The sequence below is a fragment of the Procambarus clarkii genome, chromosome 76 (genome assembly GCF_040958095.1).
Source record: "Procambarus clarkii isolate CNS0578487 chromosome 76, FALCON_Pclarkii_2.0, whole genome shotgun sequence".
Taxonomy (NCBI): domain Eukaryota; kingdom Metazoa; phylum Arthropoda; class Malacostraca; order Decapoda; family Cambaridae; genus Procambarus; species Procambarus clarkii.
This window is the reverse complement of record NC_091225.1, coordinates 16,763,976-16,788,312: the sequence shown is the minus strand read 5'-3', so window position 1 is coordinate 16,788,312 and position 24,337 is coordinate 16,763,976. Positions and strand designations below refer to the sequence as shown.

General features: G+C 46.2%; 1 protein-coding gene across 3 annotated transcripts in view; it reads left to right on the top strand.

Annotated features, from left to right (window-relative positions):
* Positions 1–7,127: 7,127 nt before the first annotated feature.
* Positions 7,128–24,337, top strand: part of LOC123771509 (carbonic anhydrase 2) — a 277,143-nt gene continuing 259,933 nt past the window's right edge. For 2 of the 3 annotated variants that reach the window (XM_069313649.1, XM_069313651.1), the window contains exon 1: positions 7,128–7,312. In XM_069313649.1, coding sequence (XP_069169750.1) covers positions 7,267–7,312 — 46 coding nt within the window. In that variant the 5' untranslated portion in view covers positions 7,128–7,266. The remainder of the gene's footprint in view (positions 7,313–24,337) is intronic. The other variant, XM_069313650.1, reaches the window with a different exon arrangement.

Below are 24,337 nucleotides of genomic sequence, written 5' to 3'. Positions count from 1 at the left end.
CACTTAATAAACACCTCATGATCTCAGAACCACCTAGAGGTTGTTTACAACAATAATAACCTTGAGTTGTGGAGTAAACTACTAAACAGCTTAGTTTACCTGCCAAGTACCACTTAACAAGCCAACACGTGTTAACAAGATTGCAACGATATCCTGTTGAAAATATTGCTATCTCTAAGCAGCTATATCCATCTGTTGCTTAGTTTGAAATGCTTTAAAAAAATGATTTAATATTTTTCAATGGTTTAAAAACTGTTTAACACAGTTTTTAAAGTTCGTGGTTGTTTAAATTTGTACATAGTTTAAAAATAAAATTTGCGTCTGTTGAAGAATTATCTTATTTAGTTAATTTAAATATGTTTGTTCATTGTACATATATAATTAGTCTTGACTACATAATTCAGTCTGCATTTTTTTCATTTATACATGAGTATAGTGTTGATGATTGTGCTCACTATTATGCATTATATATATTGGTACAGCACAATGACATTATACTTAATACTTGATATACTGGAAGGTGCAGGTTGGAAACCTGACGACAGCAGGTGTTCAAGGGAACAAGAAATATTCACGTGAACGAACAGGTGAACACTGAACAAGGAGTAAGAGTGTGAGGGAACATTTCTCATGACTGACAGACTGGTAAGAGAATGAGGGGACATTTCTCATGGCTGACAGACTGGTAAGAGAATGAGGGAACATTTCTCATAGCTGACGAAAATGTTCAGGGAAGAATGTCGATATAAAACTAACTGGAACTTGGGGATTGAACTTGACCTTCAACACTCTGCATCCGGTAAGGAGTAAGGTCCCTTCTAGATGACCTTGAATCCCAGTTTAACACGCACTAAACCAAGCTTCTTAAGAAACCTACCGATTCCTTGACTAACCAATTGGACAGTATAGCGCTGGGTTTGCTTCCTGCGGGTCGGCGTTCGATTCCCGATGGTCCAAGTGGTTGGGCAGGACAGAAAATCACACAAATCATAACTGATGCTTGTCTCTCACTCGGGAAGAATAATTGATGGTTTTATCTTTTAAAAACTGTCACAGCACTTTTTATACTTGATTTACATGTTGTATATCTTGTATTAAGAGGTGTGAGTATTTTGTTATGGTAATTAATGTTGTATCTTTCTATCTGTGTACGAGAGAGTGTTTGTTTGTCAAGGGCTTGTCCTATTGGCCCTATTAAAAGTGGTTAATACCAAGAGTGACCTCTCCCCCCCCCCTATAATCAGTGAAAAGTGGTTGACCAATCCCCCTAGGTTTCTATAAAACAGGTGACGGATCTCCCAATCCTGAGCACTCCAGGTGCAAACTCTGTGAGCAGGAACTGGGGCATGATCTCCCACACTACATCACTGAATGCCCAGTTATTAGACCATTCAGACCCGTTGGCATGAGGTACCTGAAGCTTTGTAATTACTTTATTCACTCTCGTGTTCTTGATGATATCCTCATAATGCACCCAGAGTCTGCCAGTGCAGACTACTGATCACATGCCTCTGTATGACTAACCATCCTGTGTGATGGGGACTTTTAGCATCACGTAGCTAGCTTTTTGACACACACTGTACTCCCCTTCATATAGTCTAGGGCAGCTGCACAAATGCACATGTATCTAAATGTGTTAATACACACACACAAAAAACAGAGAGATAGAGAGGAGAGAAGGAATGAGAAGGGGAAAGAGGAGAGGGATGAGAGGGAGGTAGGAGAGATAGATGGAGAAGGGGGCTTCCTTTTCACTAATTTGCATACTTTTGGTATAAAAAGTCGTAATTTAAAACTCCAAATATGTACAATCACTATGAATTCCGCTCAAAAATAACCAACAAGTCATGTTTCCAATATTCATTGTATTTTTCAAACTGCAGGTTCATTTGGCTAAAATTTAAGATATCTCAATTTTCAAATATGGTCCATTATCTAAATAAAATAAATGAATTTGAAAATTCAATACGTGAGCCACCACACTCAATTACACTCAAAAACAGGACTCAAGCATCAGTACACACAGTGATCACACTAACGTGATGCATCAAATGAACAACTCCACAAGGGCCGTGACGAGGATTCGAACCTGCGTCCGGGAGCATCCCAGACACTGCCTTAATCAACTGAGCTACGACAGGGTAAATTACCCTGTCGTAGCTCAGTCGATTAAGGCAGTGTCTGGGATGCTCCCGGACGCAGGTTCAAATCCTCGTCACGGCCCTTGTGAATTTGTTCAAGCAACAGTGTTTAAATACCCATCGCAGTTTATAAGACTGCATGTCAGTTTGGGGATATTGACAAATCTCCCTTTTCACTTCTCCAGTGAATGATATCACTTAACTGTATCATATCATAAGATGAGACTCTTTTGAAGAAGACTGCTGAGCCGCCTATGAACGGACCATTCTCAAGTCACAATCGACTTGAGAATGGTCCAGGACGGACCGAAACGTCGTCGTCCCTTCACCTTCTAGTGTGTGGTCTGGTCAACATTAGCCACGTTATTGTGACTCATCGCCTGCACTTAGGACCAGAATTGATATAAAGCTGTAATTCAACCGAGTTCTATGACATGTATATCTTCAGTATATGTATAATACATGAATATCAAAAAGCTGAATGATAATTAACAATAAAATTACTGAATAATAGGAAATGAATCAAATTACAGAGCAGATACAAAATAGAGTCAACGGCAGATACAAAACAGCCAACAGAAGACCCAAAACACCCAACAGAAGACCCAAAACACCCATCAGAAGACCCAAAACACCCAACAGAAGACCCAAAACACCCATCAGAAGACCCAAAACACCCAACAGAAGACCCAAAACACCCAACAGAAGACCCAAAACACCCAACAGAAGACCCAAAAACACCCAACAGAAGACCCAAAACACCCAACAGAAGACCCAAAACACCCAACAGTAGACCCAAAAACAGCCAACGGCAGATACAACAACAGAATACAACGCAGATACATTCAAAGCAAGAAACAACGCCCCAAGAAACAGGTTATTTTGATCTTGCCTGTTTACATAATTCAGCTCAAGCTCTGAGTGACGTAGGGGCCAAGATCCACGACGTACAATGGATTTATTTATATTTTTGCTGCAATATTGAATGAAAGATTGCAAATATGTTGCTCATGACTGTAGCTTGATTACCAGTATGTTGTTTACTATGGTGTCAGAGGTGTTGATTGGTCTCAGGTGTTGATGAGTCGATAATATATGCATAGATTGTGAATTTAATGGGAGTACTGTTGGACTATGTGGTTAAATAGGAGACGGGTGAGAAGAGAGCTGGTCTGGACACCTAGGCACCCCAGCACCTAGGCATCCCAGCATCTAGGCACTCCAGCACCTAGGCACCCCAGCACCTAGGCATCCCAACACCAAGGCACCCCAGCACCTAGGCACCCCAGCACCAAGGCACCCCAGCACCTAGGCATCCCAGCACCTAGGCATCCCAGCACCTAGGCACCCCAGCACCTAGGCACCCCAGTACCAAGGCACCCCAGCACCTAGGCACCCCAGTACCTAGGCATCCCAGCACCTAGGCACCCCAGCACCTAGGCATCCCAGCACCTAGGCATCCCAGCACCTAGGCACCCCAGCACCTAGGCACCCCAGCACCTAGGCACCCCAGCACCAAGGCACCCCAGCACCTAGGCATCCCAGCACCTAGGCACCCCAGCACCTAGGCACCCCAGCACCAAGGCACCCCAGCACCTAGGCACCCCAGCACCTAGGCACCCCAGCACCTAGGCACCCCAGCACCAAGGCACCCCAGCACCAAGGCACCCCAGCACCTAGGCACCCCAGCACCTAGGCATCCCAGCACCTAGGCATCCCTAGCACCTAGGCATCCCAGCACCTAGGCATCCCTAGCACCTAGGAGGCTTCACGTACATCAAAACACCACTGGGCTCCAGCATAGGTGTCACCTGTCTAATTAACTCTCAATTTAGGTGTGAACTGATGATACCTTTCTTTTATATTCTCGCCCACACACACACTACTGTGTTTTGTAATTGTAACTGTGTAGGGAGGGTGGGGGTGTGGGGGTACAGGTGGGGGGGTGTTGGGGGTACAGGTGTGGGTGTGGGGTACAGGTGGGGGTGTGTGGGGAGTACAGGAGGGGGTGTGGGGGTACAGGTGGGGGTACGGGAGTACAGGTGGGGGTGTTGGGATACAGGTGTGGGTGTGGGGGTACAGGAGTGGGTGTAGGGTACAGGTGGGGGTGTGTGGGGAGTACAGGAGGGGGTGTGGTGGTACAGGTGGGGGTGTGGGGGTACAGGTGGGGGTGTGGGGGTACAGGAGGGGGTGTGGGGGTACAGGTGGGGGGGGTACAGTGCTGTGGTGACCATCATACAGTCATTCCTCCCATGATAAACGATACATGGGAGAAATTACAGCCCTAGGGCCAGATTCATGAAAGCACTTACGCAAGTACTTACGAACGTGTACATCTTTTCTCAATCTTTGACGGCTTTGGTTACATTTATTAAACAGTTTACAAGCATGACAACTTGTCAATCAACTGTTGTTATTGTTATAAACAGTCTCCTGGTGCTTCGGAACTCATTAACTGTTTAATAATTGTAAACAAAGCCGCCAAAGATTGAGAAAAGATATACAGGTTCGTAAGTGCTTTCCTGAATCTGGCTCTAAATTATTAGGTACATATCCACATATCCATCAAAGAGGACCTAATATTATAGTGAACAAATCCACAAGGGACTTGATTAGGGTTCGAACCTATGTGCTGAATGTTCCCAGACGAGCCTTAGTCAACTGCACCACGACATAGTCAAAAGAATTAGAACCTGCAGTGCTACGACATCTACGAGGATCCTGAGGCTTCCACTGAAGTCATCATAAAATCTAGGATAAACCCCCCCCCCCCAACCCAAGCCGGAAACCACGAGACAAAATATATACATTTCAGACTTCTGAATTTCATGGGGAGAGGAGTCAAGATACATATCAGCGGTAAACACAACTTCAGAGGTCAGAGAGAGGTCAACACAGCCGCTATCTTGGTCTGTGATGATCTTGCAACGTTTACAGATGAAAAAAAATCTTTATTTTTTTTTTTTTACAAAACAAAAAAGTATCATTGGACCTGATGATATATTTAAGGTTCTCGACAAAGTCTGGCTCGCAGGTCTAAAATTTCAAGCAATCTAACACAAGATATCACAAACACAAGATATCATAAACACAAGATATCATAAACGCAAGATATCACAAACACAAGATATCATAAACACAAGATATCATAAACGCAAGATATCACAAACACAAGATATCATAAACACAAGATATCATAAACACAAGATATCATAAACACAAGATATCATAAACACAAGATATCACAAACACAAGATATTACAGACAGAACTCCCTCAAAGATTCACTGCCACGCTATGCAGCCTCCTAACCAACATAGCTCCTTGGAACAGACTTGGCACTGCTACATGATAGAGGAGATGGCACTGCAATGAGGAGTGCCAATAGGAAGTTGTCTATCACCCACACGCTTATCAATAGATAAGAGTCCCAGCTTCCTTCCCCACTCCCACAGCTGGTGGTCCAAGATGAGACGCCCCACTCCCACAGCTGGTGGTCCAAGATGAGACGCCCCACTTCCACAGCTGGTGGTCCAAGATGAGACGCCCCACTTCCACAGCTGGTGGTCCAAGATGAGACGCCCCACTCCCACAGCTGGTGGCCCAAGATGAGACGCCCCACTTCCACAGCTGGTGGTCCAAGATGAGACGCCCCACTTCCACAGCTGGTGGTCCAAGATGAGACGCCCCACTCCCACAGCTGGTGGTCCAAGATGAGACGCCCCACTTCCACAGCTGGTGGTCCAAGATGAGACGCCCCACTCCCACAGCTGGTGGTCCAAGATGAGACGCCCCACTCCCACAGCTGGTGGTCCAAGATGAGACGCCCCACTCCCACAGCTGGTGGTCCAAGATGAGACGCCCCACTCCCACAGCTGGTGGCCCAAGATGAGACGCCCCATTCCCACAGCTGGTGCCCCAAGATGAGACGCCCCACTCCCACAGCTGGTGGTCCAAGATGAGACGCCCCACTCCCACAGCTGGTGGTCCAAGATGAGACGCCCCACTCCCACAGCTGGTGGTCCAAGATGAGACGCCCCACTCCCACAGCTGGTGGTCCAAGATGAGACGCCCCACTCCCACAGCTGGTGGCCCAAGATGAGACGCCCCACTCCCACAGCTGGTGGCCCAAGATGAGACGCCCCACTCCCACAGCTGGTGGTCCAAGATGAGACGCCCCACTCCCACAGCTGGTGGCCCAAGATGAGACGCCCCACTCCCACAGCTGGTGGCCCAAGATGAGACGCCAAGATGGTGATGGCCCATTTCCAAACATACAAGAACACTTCCAAACATGAAAGAACGCCTCCAAACATGCAAATATCTATCAAAGAAAGATAGATATTTCTAAGCAGACCCGACTGGCGCCAGAAATAGAGTGACCTTTGACCTCTCAGGTTAGGATCTGGGAGTCCTTTGACCCTGTTGAAGAGTGTAGGTTACAGAGAGGATGGACTTCGTCAAGACTTCCCTTCGTCAGTGTTGTAAGACTTTTCTCGCAAGACTTGTACCTCAGAACTACAGCAATAACCCCATTTGTAATTGTTTTCCAAATGTATTTGCTAATGTTTTTTGGTCTGGTTTTTGTATTTGTCTTATGGGGGATTTTTGGACAATTGGACAAATCATCAATTGGTATTGATGATTTCCAACTTGTATACTGGTTAATACTTCCTTGTAGGTCTTTGAGGATAAGTTTTCAGAGGTGGTCAGGGCTGTTAACTTAGTTAATGAGGTTGTTAGTGTGTGTGTGTGTGTGTGTGTGTGTGTGTGTGAAACAAGGAGCGGGTGGGTGGGGTGTAGTTAGGTTGTTAAAGACGGCCCAGAAAACCACTCAGTATTGCGGTTATGGGCGTCATCCTCGATCAAAATGGGCGGAGCCAAGACAACTAAAAAAGGGGGCGTGGCAAGCCAGAGCAGAGAAAGTGGGCGGAGAGTTGGGCGGAGCTTCAGAGGCCACAGAGGGCGGGGCATGAAGCAGGTCGGCCGAGTGTGCGCGGGCGACAGAAGCAGTCGGCCGCGTGCTTCAATAGTGATCAGTCACCACCATCACCACCACTACCACCACCACCGCTGCTGCTGCTGCTACCAGCCCCCCCTCTACCACAACCACCATCACCTCTACCATGGCTCTCGCGCTGCTGGTTCTCTGCTTGACACTCTTCACTCAAGGTACAGTGCACAACCCGCAGTCTCGCCCTCTACTATATACAACTATCGCTAAACTATCCAAACTGTCGTACGCTAACGATCCTAAACTATCGTATGCTAACGATCCTAAACTATCATATGCTAACGACCCTAAAGTATCGTACGCTAAACTCACCAAACTATTGTACGCTAACGATCCTAAAGTATCGTACGCTAAACTCACCAAACTATTGTACGCTAACGATCCTAAAGTATCGTACGCTAAACTCACCAAACTATTGTACGCTAACGATCCTAAACTATCGTACGCTAAACTCACCAAACTATTGTACGCTAACGATCCTAAAGTATCGTACGCTAAACTCACCAAACTATTGTACGCTAACGATCCTAAACTATCGTACGCTAAACTCACCAAACTATTGTACGCTAACGATCCTAAACTATCGTACGCTAAACTCACCAAACTATTGTACGCTAACGATCCTAAAGTATCGTACGCTAAACTCACCAAACTATTGTACGCTAACGATCCTAAAGTATCGTACGCTAAACTCACCAAACTATTGTACGCTAACGATCCTAAACTATCGTACGCTAAACTCCTCAAACTATCGTACGCTAAACTAGCCAAACTATCACACGCTAACAACCCCAAACTATCACACGCTAACAACCCTAAACTATCACACGCTAACAACCCCAAACTATCACACGCTAACAACCTCAAACTATCACACGCTAACAACCTCAAACTATCACACGCTAACAACCCCAAACTATCACACGCTAACAATCCCAAACTATCACACGCTAACAACCTCAAACTATCACACGCTAACAACCTCAAACTATCACACGCTAACAATCCCAAACTATCACACGCTAACCTCAAACTATCACACGCTAACAACCCCAAACTATCACACGCTAACAACCCCAAACTATCACACGCTAACAACCCTAAACTATCACACGCTAACAACCCCAAACTATCACACGCTAACAACCCCAAACTATCACACGCTAACAACCCCAAACTATTACACGCTAACAACCTCAAACTATTACACGCTAACAACCCCAAACTATCACACGCTAACAACCCCAAACTATCACACGCTAACAACCCCAAACTATTACACGCTAACAACCTCAAACTATCACACGCTAACAACCCCAAACTATCACACGCTAACAACCTCAAACTATCACACGCTAACAACCCCAAACTATCACACGCTAACAATCCCAAACTATCACACGCTAACAACCCCAAACTATCACACGCTAACAACCCCAAACTATCACACGCTAACAACCTCAAACTATCACACGCTAACCTCAAACTATCACACGCTAACAACCCCAAACTATCACACGCTAACAACCTCAAACTATCACACGCTAACAACCTCAAACTATCACACGCTAACAATCCCAAACTATCACACGCTAACCTCAAACTATCACACGCTAACAACCCCAAACTATCACACGCTAACAACCCCAAACTATCACACGCTAACAACCTCAAACTATCACACGCTAACAACCCCAAACTATCACACGCTAACAACCCCAAACTATCACACGCTCACAACCCCAAACTATCACACGCTAACCTCAAACTATCACACGCTAACAACCCCAAACTATCACACGCTAACCTCAAACTATCACACGCTAACAACCCCAAACTATCACACGCTAACAACCTCAAACTATCACACGCTAACAACCCCAAACTATCACACGCTAACAACCCCAAACTATCACACGCTAACAACCCCAAACTATCACACGCTAACAACCCCAAACTATCACACGCTAACAACCCCAAACTATCATACAACGTTGCCCAACAAATATACACAATTGGGCCTATTATGATCATACCAAAATTAGTAACAACCTATTGCCTTTCTTAAATATTGGAATATGATTACAGAATTCTCCTAAATTAATGAACAGAAATATTGCTCCAAAAATAATAGAGAGGTACCTATTATGTAAAAAAATATTGTTCTATAGTTTATTATATTCCACAAAATAATGGGAAGGAATAAAAAAATATTTGGCATTTCTTCTTATGATAATATCAATCGACCCAAATTATCTCACGAAGATAATTACGAATTATATGAATTATTTATTGTTTACAAATATGCAGCTAAGATGTCACAGGGGTGACTGAGAGACGTCAAGGTCATGGTCAGCACTCTGGTCTTCCGGTGATGTCTCTTGTGTTTACTGATGATTTAGAGCTTTGATTTAGATGGATAGAGGGTTGATTTTGATCTGAAATTGATGGGGGGGGGGAGGGGGGTGTTATTTTGAAGGATATCCTGTGTTATTTCCTCTGGTGACTGTGTGATATCCAGGTGTGTGTGTGTACTTACCTAGTTGAGCTCTGGCTCTTTGGTCCCGCCTCTCATCTGTCAGTCAACTGGTGTACAGGTTCCTGAGCCTATTGGGCTCTATCATATCTACATTTGAAGCTATGTATGGAGTCAGCCTCCATTATATCACTGCCTAATTCCACCTGTTAACTACTCTGACACTGAACTATGAACTACTTCTTGGTGTGGGTGTGAGAGAGAGAGAGAGAGAGAGAGAGAGAGAGAGAGAGAGAGAGAGAGAGAGAGAGAGAGAGAGAGAGAGAGAGAGAGAGAGAGAGAGAGAGAGAGAGAGAGAGAGAACTAGGCTACCCTCCCTCCATCACTAATCATGACTACTCTGACGGTGGACTTCCCTAGGCTCTGGTATTCCTGTATATCTCCACATCCTTTCATACTCTCACTTTCTTTCTCTCTCTTGCTTCCCACTTTTACTTTCACTTCTTTGTACGTGTTCTAAAAACTGTTTTTTCTGATATTTTTGTGGGAAAGGTGGGAGAGGAGATTTTACCCTTTCACGTATTGTCAGATGAGAAGGGGATTGATGAGGCATAAAATATCAACCATTTTTGTATATGGGGCATATTGGCGTCTTATTCCTGTTCCATAATTATATTATGATCTGCGGCGTTTGTAGATAGTTATCCCTTTGCTTTAGTTACAGTTACCTGGTTGATACCTGGTTGTTACCTGGTTGTTACCTGGTTGTTACCTGGTTGATGGGGTTCTGGGAGTTCTTCTACTCCCCCAAGCCCGGCCCGAGGCCAGACTTGACTTGTGAGAGTTTGGTCCACCAGGCTGTTGCTTGGAGCGGCCCGCAGGCCCACATATACCTGGTTGATGGGGTTCTGGGAGTTCTTCTACTCCCCAAGCCCGGCCCGAGGCCAGACTTGACTTGTGCGAGTTTGGTTCACCAGGCTGTTGCTTGGAGCGGCCCGCAGGCCCACATACCCACCACAGCCCGGTTGGTCCGGCACTCCTTGGAGGAATAAATCTAGTTTCCTCTTGAAGATGTCCACGGTTGTTCCGGCAATATTTCTTATGCTTGCTGGGAGGACGTTGAACAACCGCGGACCTCTGATGTTTATACAGTGTTCTCTAATTGTGTCTAACCAGTCTAACCGGGACCAGTCAAGACTTGAGATGAGTCGTTTTTATCTCTCTCTGTCTGTCTGTCTGTCTCTCTCTCTCTCTCTCTCTCTCTCTCTCTCTCTCTCTCTCTCTCTCTCTCTCTCTCTCTCTCTCTCTCTCTCTCTCTCTCTCTCTCTCTCTGTCTCTCTCTCTGTCTCTCTCTCTGTCTCTCTCTGTCTCTCTCTGTCTCTCTCTCTCTCTCTCTGTCACTCTGTCTCTCTCTCTCTCTCTCTCTCTGTCACTCTCTCTCTGTCACTCTGTCTCTCTCTCTCTCTCTCTCTCTCTCTCTCTCTCTCTCTCTCTCTCTCTCTCTCTCTCTCTCTCTCTCTCTCTCTCTCTCTCTCTCTCTCTCTGTCTCTCTCTCTCTCTCTCTCTCTCTCTCTCTCTCTCTGTCTCTCTCTCTCTCTCTCTCTCTCTCTCTCTCTCTCTCTCTCTCTCTCTCTCTCTCTCTCTCTCTCTCTCTCTCTCTCTCTCTCTCTCTCTCTCTCTCTCTCATCAGGTTCATCATTAGGTGTGTGTGTGTGTGAGTGTCCGAGATAGCAAACACTTAATGGAGTGTTTACACATATATTACACACGTGTAAGTGGCTGTGACTGCGTCAGTGTGTGTGTACACACGTTAACTAGCCCTTCTGAGGCGGGTGTGTGTACTCTTCTAATTGTGCTTCCTGGGGCTGAGCTCCAGCTCTAGGGTCCTGGCACTCGCCCTTCTGTCAACTGGCTCCCAATCCTAGTAGGTGGTGTATTTATATTAGAATTTTCTAGCCGAATTCCACGTATTTTCTAATGTCTTAATTTTCCTATGTTCTCTGAGGTATTTTGTATGTAGCAATCATGTCACAATGCTTCAGTTCTTCGGTGACACGAGATTTGATCTCTTTCAGTCTTTCCTCGTAACTCATGCCTCTCAGCTCTGGGAACAATTGATGTCATTCTTGTGGACTTTCTCAGGGTTTGGGTTATGTTTACTAACCAGAAATGGGTCCCACGCTGGCGCCGCATAATGTAGAACTGGTCTGACGTATGTTTTATACAAAGTCCTGAGCGACTCTGTCCGGTTTTCTGAATGCAGTTCTTATGTTGGCCAACCTCTCTTGTACAGCTTATCATGTCCGGTTGATTTGGGCTTCCGAAGGCAGGTGTGTATGTGTGTGTGTGTGTGTGTGTGTGTGTGTGTGTGTGTGTGTGTGTGTGTGTGTGTGTGTGTGTGCGTGTGTGTGTGTGTGTACTCATTTGTGCTTGCGGGGGGTTGAGCTCTGCCTCTTTGGTCACGCCTCTCAACTGTCAATCAACTGGCATACAGGTTCCTGTGCCTATAGGGCTCTATATTCTGAGCCTATTGGGCTCTATACCCATATATATACCCATATATCTTTGTATGTGTGTGTGTGTGTGTGTACTTACCTAGGTGTGCTCACCTAGTTGTGCTTGACGAGTCAAACGTCACCTCATAACAATACTCTCGAAGCCCAATTGTTTTGATACAGTAACTACTTTCATGCCTTTTCCTGTATTTAGGGCAATATTTGGGGCTCACTTGTGCGGGGCTCACTTGTGTGGGGCTCACTTGTGCGGGGCTCACTTGAACACCTTCATGCAATGCATTTGCGTGAGTGTTCAAGTCAGTGTCTTAAAGGTTATTTGGGGGCTTAATTCAGGTCAGGTGCAAGTGGAGTGACACGTGAGTGAAAGTGAGTGTGTACTCACCTAGTGCATGCTGGGGTTGAGCTCTGGCTCTTTGGTCTCGCCTCTCAACTGTCAATCAACTGATATACAGGTTCCTGAGCCTACTGGGCTGTATCATATCTATACTTGAAGCTGTGTATGGAGTCAGCCTCCACCACATTACTGCCTAATGCATTCCATTTACTAACTACTCTGACAATAAATAAGTTTTTTATAATGTCTCTGTGGGTCATTTGGGCACTGTAGCTCACCTAAATGTGCTTGAAAGGTCGAGCGTTAACTCTTGGCCCGTATTTTACCGGTTAATGGTTGTTAAGGGTGAATTAATGACCCTTTACCCTCGTTACAGTGTGGTCCTACTTCCTCTCCCTCTAGTCAACTCCATTTGATTACTTTTCATACCGTAAACAAGTCCTTCTAACATCATTAACAACCATATCCTCTTCCCGTACTTCAACAAGCCGCCGGCTTCCTGTCCTCGTCGAGGCCATTAGGGTTAGTACTCCTCAGGTAAAAACAATATTTATTACACTAAACATCTCTTTATCAACGTGATTTTCACTGGGAATCTTACACGTCGTTGTCATGTCTCCGCGAATCCGTCTCTCTCAAGTGTGGTGTGGCTTAGAAGCCTCAGCCTTTCCTTATAGTTTAATCCTCGCAGTTCAGGTTCCAGTCTCGTTGAACGTCTCTGGAATTTTACGTATAGTTTGACTTAAAAAAATTTACATAATTTTTTTTTACGTACTTAATTTTTTATTTCATTTTTTATTTAATTTTTTACGTAATTTAAAAAAAAATTACGTAAAATTTACACTACCGCTCAGGGGATGGGTATGGGGTCCACTACCGCTCAGGGAATGGGTATGGGGTCCACTACCGCTCAGGGGATGGGTATGGGGTCCACTACCGCTCAGGGGATGGGTATGGGGTCCACTACCACCCAGGAGGATGGGTATGGGGTCCACTACCACCCACAGGATGGGTATGGGGTCCACTACCACCCCATAGTGCCCTCTGACGTCCAATATGCCCGGTTAATCTGTCTCTCATATTGGAAAACATCTCCTTGATGTCTCACACACTCATTCTCACACTCCTCATTCATGGCAATTATGCATCTCCTGAGTCGTGTGAGTGTGCAATGACTGAGCTGCCGTGCTCCTTGCAGCTGCTCAATGCCCCCTGTGCACTGTGCATCTAGTGCAATGACGTTGAAACGGCCAAATAGAGAGACACTGGAAATGAGTCGAATGCAGTACTTATAATGTCCGCTCGTTCGCTGCGCGCTGCGCCTTTGTCTGACGGCGGATATCCTTACCGCTGCCTGTCGTGTATGTCTTTGTTTGTCGTGTGTTTGTCGTGTGTTTGTCGTGGTGGCCGGGCTCCCTCCCTGGCGTACTCGGGCAGCAGTACTCTGCGAGGCTAGGTCAATGGGTAGTTAGGACGGGTCAGGTTTTGTTTAAAGACTAGAGTAGGCCAGGATTGGTTAGGGCAGGTCAGTAGTGTGTTTGTTTTAAGACAGGTTAGACCAGACTTTGGTAGGTTAGGTCAGACTTAGGTTAGGTCAGACTTAGGTTAGGTCAGACTTAGGTTAGGTCAGACGTAGGTTAGGTCAGACGTAGGTTAGGTCAGACTTAGGTTAGGTCAGACGTAGGTTAGGTCAGACGTAGGTTAGGTCAGACTTAGGTTAGGTCAGACGTAGGTTAGGTCAGACTTAGGTTAGGTCAGACGTAGGTTAGGTCAGACTTAGGTTAGGTCAGACTTAGGTTACGTCAGACTTAGGTTACGTCAGACTTAGGTTACGTCAGACTTAGGTTACGTCAGACTTAGGTTAGGTCAGACTTAGGTTAGGTCAGACTTAGGTTAGGTCAGACTTAGGTTAGGTCAGACGTAGGTTAGGTCAGACTTAGGTTAGGTTAGACGTAGGTTACGTCAGACTTAGGTTAGGTCAGACTTAGGTTAGGTCAGACGTAGGTTAGGTCAGACGTAGGTTAGGTCAGACTTAGGTTAGGTCAGACTTAGGTTAGGTCAGACTTAGGTTAGGTCAGATAGTAGTGTGTTCGGATTCAGCATTCGGAACGATACTTCGTGTTTCGGTAAGGGCTTATACAAACACGTTCGGTTCAAGAGCTATTAGCTCTTGGACCCCGCCTTTCAAACCAATTTTTCTTCAATTATGTCTACTACATATATATTTCTGCAACACACATATATACATACACATTCCCAGGAAGTGCTGGTAGGGAAGCAGGCCGTAGCAGCTGTCTAACTCCCAGGTACCTATTTACTGGTAGGTGAACAGGTACATCAGGGTAAAAGAAACTCTGCCTATTTTGTTTCTGCCTCTGCTGGGGATCGAACCCGGGCCCTTAGGACTACGACCCCAGAGGGCTATCTACTCTGTACCGAGACGTGTGTGTGTGTACTCACCTATTTGTGCTTGTGGGGGTTGAGCTCTGGCTCTTTGGTGTGTGTGTGTGTGTGTGTGTGTGTGTGTGTGTGTGTGTGTGTGTGTGTGTGTGTGTGTGTACACACGCGCGTGAGTGTGTAGTCATACATATTCCTACAAACATTGATGTACAAAAGTAGTTTCCTCTAAACCATTAGAAAGCATCGACCCATTACCCCCCCCCCTGATCAAGAGACAGTACAGCGTGTAAGTAAACAGTTTACAGTAGAACTAGAGAGAGCAGGGAGCGCCGCTCCCATTGGCACTGGACAGTGCCCCTGGGGGGGGGGGAGGGGGAGAGGGGGAGACAGGGCCTCACCACCGGACACAACCCGATCAAACGAGTGTCTAAGACAGACACGTGGAGTTGTTATAGCTCATGCATAGCTGAGGTCCTGACCCAGTGAGCAGGAGCCGGTCGGCCGAGCGGACAGCACGCTGGACTTGTGATCCTGTGGTCCTGGGGTCGATCCCGGGCGCCGACGAGAAACAATGGGCAGAGTGTCTTTCACCCTATGCCCCCTGTTATCTAGCAGTAAAATAGGTACCTGGGTGTTAGTCAGCTGTCACGGGCTGCTTCCTGGGGGTGGAGGCCTGGTTGAGGACCGGGCCGCGGGGACACTAAAGCCCCGAAATCATCTCAAGATAACCTCAAGATAACCTCAAGAGAAGGAGGAGTGAGAAGGCGCTTACCTGGAAACACAAACCGAAACTGTATATTTTCCGCTTGTTACAACTTGTAATAAAGTTGTTACATCTTGGCTTAACGTGTCTATGACGTATTGGAACGTTGTTACAACTTGCTATATCGGTTGTTATAACTGGTTAGGAGGTGTTAAAACTTGTTCGAACGTTGTACCAACGTCGTAGTTTGGGTGTGTTTGGCGTGAATTATAGCTATCAATGTCTATGGTGGAGTGAGGTTTATATAGCTCAATGTGTTCCCCTATCATTTAGGTAGGTGTTCCCCTATTATATTTAGGCACTAGGGGGCACTAGGTACCCCTAGTGCCCTGTTTTACCTGTCGCGTTTAACTACCGCAATGTTTGAATTGTTGCCAAGAGAGAGAGAGAGAGAGAGAGAGAGAGAGAGAGAGAGAGAGAGAGAGAGTGAGAGTGTGAGAGAGAGAGAGAGAGACATATATATATACATAAATACATACATATATGTGTACACGAAGGCCCAGCGCCGAACAAATCGATTCAGGGAGTGATCGACCAACCACAGGCCGCTCTACTAATATTTCTCCTTCAACATTTTTTTTCCAAGTTTACGGTGTGAATGTTGCTATGGTGTACCTGGGGGGGGGCGTGGTACCCCTCCTGGGGGCACTGTAGAGTACGGGGCTGGTACTGTGAGTGCAGTAAACTACTGACTGTGTGACCATTTAGACTAAGTAAGCGTGTGCGTGTGTACCTAATGGTCTCTCCTTGTGTGCGTGTGTACCTAATGGTCTCTCCTTGTGTGTGTGTGTACCTAATGGTCTCTCCTTGTGTGCGTGTGTACCTAATGGTCTCTCCTTGTGTGTGTGTGTACCTAATGGTCTCTCCTTGTGTGTGTGTGTACCTAATGGTCTCTCCTTGTGTGCGTGTGTACCTAATGGTCTCTCCTTGTGTGTGTGTGTACCTAATGGTCTCTCCTTGTGTGTGTGTACCTAATGGTCTCTCCTTGTGTGTGTGTGTACCTAATGGTCTCTCCTTGTGTGTGTGTGTACCTAATGGTCTCTCCTTGTGTGCGTGTGTACCTAATGGTCTCTCCTTGTGTGCGTTTTCATTCATATATACATATATATAATGTTTATTAATTTGATTTTGATAACTTTTATGCACCCTATACCCATCCCGTGGGTGATAGTGGACCCCATACCCATCCCGTGGGTGATAGTGGACCCCATACCCATCCTGTGGGTGGTAGTGGACCCCATACCCATCCCGTGGGTGATAGTGGACCCCATACCCATCCCGTGGGTGATAGTGGACCCCATACCCATCCTGTAGGTGGTAGTGGACCCCATACCCATCCTGTGGGTAGTAGTGGACCCCATACCCATCCCGTGGGTGATAGTGGACCCCATACCCATCCCGTGAGTGATAGTGGACCCCCATACCCATCCTGTGGGTGGTAGTGGACCCCATACCAATCCTGTGGGTGGTAGTGGACCCCATACCCATCCCGTGGGTGATAGTGGACCCCATACCCATCCTGTGGGTGGTAGTGGACCCCATACCCATCCTGTGGGTGGTAGTGGACCCCATACCCATCCCATGGACGGTGGTGGACCCCATACCCATCCTGTGGGTGGTAGTGGACCCCATACCCATCCCATGGACGGTGGTGGACCCCATACCCATCCTGTGGGTGGTAGTGGACCCCATACCCATCCCATGGACGGTGGTGGACCCCATACCCATCCTGTGGGTGGTAGTGGACCCCATACCCATCCTGTGGGTGGTAGTGGACCCCATACCCATCCTGTGGGTGGTAGTGGACCCCATACCCATCCTGTGGGTGGTAGTGGACCCCATACCCATCCTGTGGGTGGTAGTGGACCCCATACCCATCCCGTGGGTGATAGTGGACCCCATACCCATTCTGTGGGTGGTAGTGGACCCCATACCCATCCCGTGGGTGGTAGTGGACCCCATACCCATCCTGTGGGTGGTAGTGGACCCCATACCCATCCCGTGGGTGATAGTGGACCCCATACCCATCCTGTGGGTGGTAGTGGACCCCATACCCATCCTGTGGGTGGTAGTGGACCCCATACCCATCCCGTGGGTGATAGTGGACCCCATACCCATCCCGTGGGTGATAGTGGACCCCATACCCATCCTGTGGACGGTGGCGGACCCCAATTTACCCCCAAAGATGGAATATCTAGAGTCAATTTCACTTTGTCTCAGGTTTAATCAATTCTGTGGCAGTTGTCGGTATTTCGCTGCCCTCAGACTGCTCAAAGGCATTCCAAGATGGCCACCAACTACCTCTCAAACAACACATGTCTTTCCTAAATCACCAGTTCTATCATGCAATTGGGATCCACAGGAGACACTCTTTCTCCCTCTTTGATTATTACATGTATCGTACTTCTCAGTTAGGTTACAGTTAGGTCTTGGGGAGTACAGTCAAGGATAACTGAGTCATTTACAACTAACGAGCCAGTTTGGGCAATTTAAACTCTTTTAGGAACAAGGATTATGGTAAACTATTCTGTTTGAAGAGTGGAGGTTCAGTTATATATACGACCTCCACTCTCAGAGTAGCAGCTATCGCTATCTCTCTCTTCTTGTCATGACAAGTGCACTTACTACTGCGCCTGTGGGCTGGTGCAGGGAACTACCAGTGTGGGTAGTTTGGGAGAGGCAGCGCTCTCTGACCAAACCACCAATTAGGTACTCAATTAGGTGAGTACCAGTGTACTTTTATCTCAAGTCGAAGTAGTAGTTTGGGAAAGAGAAATTACTTTGGAAAGTAATCTCCTTAGAGGTAGAGAGGTGTCATTGTTATCTCTCTCTCTTGATAGAGATGATAGACAATAAATTTGACCAGACCACACACTAGAAGGTGAAGGGACGACGACGTTTCGGTCCGTCCTGGACCATTCTCAAGTCCACACACTAGAAGGTGAAGGGACGACGACGTTTCGGTCCGTCCTGGACCATTCTCAAGTCCACACACTAGAAGGTGAAGGGACGACGACGTTTCGGTCCGTCCTGGACCATTCTCAAGTCCACACACTAGAAGGTGAAGGGACGACGACGTTTCGGTCCGTCCTGGACCATTCTCAAGTCCACACACTAGAAGGTGAAGGGACGACGACGTTTCGGTCCGTCCTGGACCATTCTCAAGTCCACACACTAGAAGGTGAAGGGACGACGACGTTTCGGTCCGTCCTGGACCATTCTCAAGTCCACACACTAGAAGGTGAAGGGACGACGACGTTTCGGTCCGTCCTGGACCATTCTCAAGTCGCGAATGGTCCAGGACGGACCGAAACGTCGTCGGCCCTTCACCTTCTAGCGTGTGGTCTGGTCAACATCAGCCAAGTTATTGTGACTCATCGCCTGCATAGACAAGAAACATTCTTAGTACAATGGCAAATTTTTGTAATCCATTTTGAGGGATGTTGACCTTCGATACAGAGAAATCGCAAGGTATTATTACATCCTAATGCACTAAACATCTTGATGCTAATTAACACGTTGATTTCAACGATCGAACTTACACATAAGGATAAGTTCCGTCCTCATGTTTAGTAATTGGGTTGTAAGGGGGCAACTGAGGATAATCCTAATGGCTTCGTTTTATGCATGTTCTCCCTCTCAAACATTCTTTGAAGTGTCTTCACGTCAGTATTTTTGTAATTTTTTAACCTTATGCGTATTTGAAATTATAGATATTAGCCGTTGAAATTATAGATCAGACTTTGAGATTAAGTCTTGTCGTATATAGGTACTTAGATCTTATTGAAGCACTCAGGAGAGTGTGAAAGACTTGGTGTAAGTCTTTACATAAAATACGTAAATACATATGGGGGGGGGGGGGTATTCTTTCATAGATACTGTGTCCCCGGCGTGGAGTCACTTATAGATACTGTGTCCCTAGCGTGGAGTTACTTATAGATACTGTGTCCCTAGCGTGGAGTTACTTATAGATACTGTGTCCCCGGCGTGGAGTCACTTATAGATACTGTGTCCCTAGCGTGGAGTTACATATAGATACTGTGTCCCTAGCGTGGAGTTACTTATAGATACTCTGTCCCCAGCGTGGAGTTACATATAGATACTGTGTCCCCAGCGTGGAGTTACTTATAGATACTCTGTCCCCACCATAGTCACATATAGATACTGTGTCCCCACCATAGTCACATATAGATACTGTGTCCCCACCATAGTCACATATAGATACTGTGTCCCCACCATAGTCACATATAGATACTGTGTCCCCACCATAGTCACATATAGATACTGTGTCCCCACCATAGTCACATATAGATACTGTATCCCCACCATAGTCACATATTTTTTAAGTGATGCTAACAAAGTTCTGATATACAAATATAGCTATACAGACTTCATATATAATGTCACATATCAATTCTCGTATGACTTAACAAGGTTGTTAGCCCACAGATCCTGCAGTGTAGCCAACTCTATTTAATCCTCCAAACGATCCCGTGCCTAAGTTCATGACTTTCTACATATACATATGCACTTGATGCACTTAATCACTGTATGTATGATGTATGACCTACACGACAGCCTCTAGCTGAATGAATAATGAATCACTAGTGGGTAATTGTCGTGTAAAATTTCACAAGACGTGGCCATCATGGTTAAGGTGGTTAAAAGGCAACATCACGAAGATCTAAGTCTTCATTAACTAGCAAGTAATCCCTTGCGAAACCTGTTCATCTCACCTCACTCTTGGCAGGTTTTATTTACATGTATTAAACTTATTACGAGTCCTGGAGCCTTGCGAAGCTCTTTATAATAATAATTTTAGATTATAAGAGTTACGAAACTACTAAACTGTTTAATCAATGTATACGAGGCTGCCATGATTCAGGAAAGATGTAAATGTTTCGTAAGATGAATTCTGCTCCAGATCTTGCCTACCCCCCCCCCTCCCTAAGGTCCTCACAAGGGGCTAGTTATCAAAGTTAATTAGCTATGCAGGCGATGAGTCACAATAACGTGGCTAACGTATGTTGACCAGACTACACACTAGAAGGTGAAGGGACGACGACGTTTCGGTCCGTCCTGGACCATTCTCAAGTCCACACACTAGAAGGTGAAGGGACGACGACGTTTCGGTCCGTCCTGGACCATTCTCAAGTCCACACACTAGAAGGTGAAGGGACGACGACGTTTCGGTCCGTCCAGGACCATTCTCAAGTCCACACACTAGAAGGTGAAGGGACGACGACGTTTCGGTCCGTCCTGGACCATTCTCAAGTCCACACACTAGAAGGTGAAGGGACGACGACGTTTCGGTCCGTCCTGGACCATTCTCAAGTCGATTAATTAGCTAGTTATTGTTTTTAATCCATGTCTCCAGCAGTGTAATTGTTCCGTCTGTCTGTTATTACTTGATTCGTGATTTATTAGGAATAAATAACGGAGACAATAATGAAATGCTTCATGTGCTATTTCCTCATCTCTGTTGGGCCATTGTTAGGTTGTGGAGCCCGTGTGTGTGTGTGTGTGTGTGTGTGTGTGGGTGTGTGTGTGTGTGGGGGTGGGTGTGTGTGGGGGTGGGTGTGTGTGTGGGTGTGGGTGTGTGTGTGTGTGGGTGGGTGTGTGTGTGTGTGTGTGTGTGTGTGTGTGGGTGTGTGTGTGGGTGGGTGTGTGTGTGTGTGGGGGTGGGTGTGTGTGGGGGTGGGTGTGTGTGTGGGTGTGGGTGTGTGTGTGTGTGGGTGGGTGTGTGTGTGTGTGTGTGTGTGTGTGTGTGGGTGTGTGTGTGGGTGGGTGTGTGTGTGTGTGGGGGTGGGTGTGTGTGGGGGTGGGTGTGTGTGGGGGTGGGTGGGTGGGTGTGTGTGTGTGTGTGTGTGTGTGTGTGTGTGTGTGTGTGTGTGTGTGTGTGTGGGTGTGTGTGTGTGTGTGGGTGTGTGTGTGTGTGTGTGTGTGTGTGTGTGTGTGTGTGTGTGTGGGTGTGTGTGTGTGTGTGTGTGTGTGTGTGGGTGTGTGGGTGGGTGGGTGTGTGTGTGTGTGTGTGTGGGTGGGTGTGTGGGTGGGTGGGTGTGTGTGTGTGTGTGTGTGGGTGGGTGGGTGTGTGTGTGTGTGTGTGTGTGTGTGTGTGTGTGTGTGTGTGTGTGTGTGTGTGTGTGGGTGGGTTGGTGGGTGTGTGTGTGTGTGTGTGTACTCACCTAGTTGTGCTTGCGGGGGTTGAGCTCTGGCTCTTTGGTCCCGCCTCTCAACTGGTGTACAGGTTCCTGAGCCTATTGGGCTCAGTGTGAAACTGATGTTAGGTACACGTAATTTGGTGTTGGGATTAAATCGTATCAACTGCTGAAGTGAACTTAAGGAACCTAATTATCAGCCAGCAAGTTGACTATAAGTCTGAACAAGGCTGGGGATGATAGTAAACTTTCAGTACACATAACTAGCGAATGTAAAACTTTTTTAATGTCGGGTTTAAGGCCTATCATCTTCAGTCCATTAAGACCACAGTATATTACTGACCAACCAGCAAGTATACTTAAGTATTAAATATAGCTCAAAATAAAAATAATTATACTCGCTTCTATATCTTATATTAATTGTTACTAAGCTATAAAGTTTATATATATTTCATGACAGAAAATAAACTCTATTGAATATATATTTTATAAGTAATGTAATTTAAAATGTGATAGACTTTTATGTAAAATATAATCCATTTTCTGGTTCTGAGACACATTTCCCACACAATAGGGCTCTAAATATAATCATACTAATTGTTGCATGATGCGATCGTCATAAATTAGACCGACAGTCGGCTATTATTAAAAAATTATGTCTCTACCAAGGTTTTTGTCCCGGACATCCGATAAAGAAAATATGAAATATTGGGTAATAGAAAACGCATTCGCCATCACTGTTGTTTAAGACGTATAAAGTCCGCTCCAGTGTCGTAATTCCAGTCTTAATTTGCCTATATTTTTTCCTTTTCTTTCTTCCTGCGATATCGTAAGGTTGTAGCCAACTGCCCTGACTCATTCGGGTTCATTTCTTGTCTAATAAGGCAGAAATATACTTGTGTATCGGTATTAATTACGAGGGGAAACTTATCAGGAAGTGAAGGAATGTGAGCCGATTCTACAGTGCTTTTGTGGAGTCTGTCTTTGGCAGTGTCATGTGTTGTGGGAGTGTCATGTGTTGTGGGAGTGTCATGTGTTGTGACTGTGTCATGTGTTGTGACTGTGTCATGTGTTGTGACTGTGTCATGTGTTGTGACTGTGTCATGTGTTGTGGGAGTGTCATGTGTTGTGGGAGTGTCATGTGTTGTGACTGTGTCATGTGTTGTGACTGTGTCATGTGTTGTGACTGTGTCATGTGTTGTGACTGTGTCATGTGTTGTGGGAGTGTCATGTGTTGTGGGAGTGTCATGTGTTGTGGGAGTGTCATGTGTTGTGGGAGTGTCATGTGTTGTGGGAGTGTCATGTGTTGTGGGAGTGTCATGTGTTGTGACTGTGTCATGTGTTGTGGGAGTGTCATGTGTTGTGGGAGTGTCATGTGTTGTGGCAGTGTCATGTGTTGTGACTGTGTCATGTGTTGTGGGAGTGTCATGTGTTGTGACTGTGTCATGTGTTGTGACTGTGTCATGTGTTGTGGGAGTGTCATGTGTTGTGACTGTGTCATGTGTTGTGGGAGTGTCATGTGTTGTGGGAGTGTCATGTGTTGTGACTGTGTCATGTGTTGTGGGAGTGTCATGTGTTGTGACTGTGTCATGTGTTGTGACTGTGTCATGTGTTGTGGGAGTGTCATGTGTTGTGACTGTGTCATGTGTTGTGGGAGTGTCATGTGTTGTGACTGTGTCATGTGTTGTGGGAGTGTCATGTGTTGTGACTGTGTCATGTGTTGTGGGAGTGTCATGTGTTGTGACTGTGTCATGTGTTGTGGGAGTGTCATGTGTTGTGACTGTGTCATGTGTTGTGACTGTGTCATGTGTTGTGACTGTGTCATGTGTTGTGACTGTGTCATGTGTTGTGGCAGTGTCATGTGTTGTGACTGTGTCATGTGTTGTGGGAGTGTCATGTGTTGTGGCAGTGTCATGTGTTGTGACTGTGTCATGTGTTGTGGGAGTGTCATGTGTTGTGGGAGTGTCATGTGTTGTGGCAGTGTCATGTGTTGTGACTGTGTCATGTGTTGTGGGAGTGTCATGTGTTGTGGGAGTGTCATGTGTTGTGACTGTGTCATGTGTTGTGACTGTGTCATGTGTTGTGACTGTGTCATGTGTTGTGGGAGTGTCATGTGTTGTGGGAGTGTCATGTGTTGTGGGAGTGTCATGTGTTGTGGCAGTGTCATGTGTTGTGACTGTGTCATGTGTTGTGGGAGTGTCATGTGTTGTGGGAGTGTCATGTGTTGTGACTGTGTCATGTGTTGTGACTGTGTCATGTGTTGTGACTGTGTCATGTGTTGTGGGAGTGTCATGTGTTGTGACTGTGTCATGTGTTGTGACTGTGTCATGTGTTGTGACTGTGTCATGTGTTGTGACTGTGTCATGTGTTGTGACTGTGTCATGTGTTGTGACTGTGTCATGTGTTGTGACTGTGTCATGTGTTGTGACTGTGTCATGTGTTGTGACTGTGTCATGTGTTGTGGGAGTGTCATGTGTTGTGACTGTGTCATGTGTTGTGGGAGTGTCATGTGTTGTGGGAGTGTCATGTGTTGTGA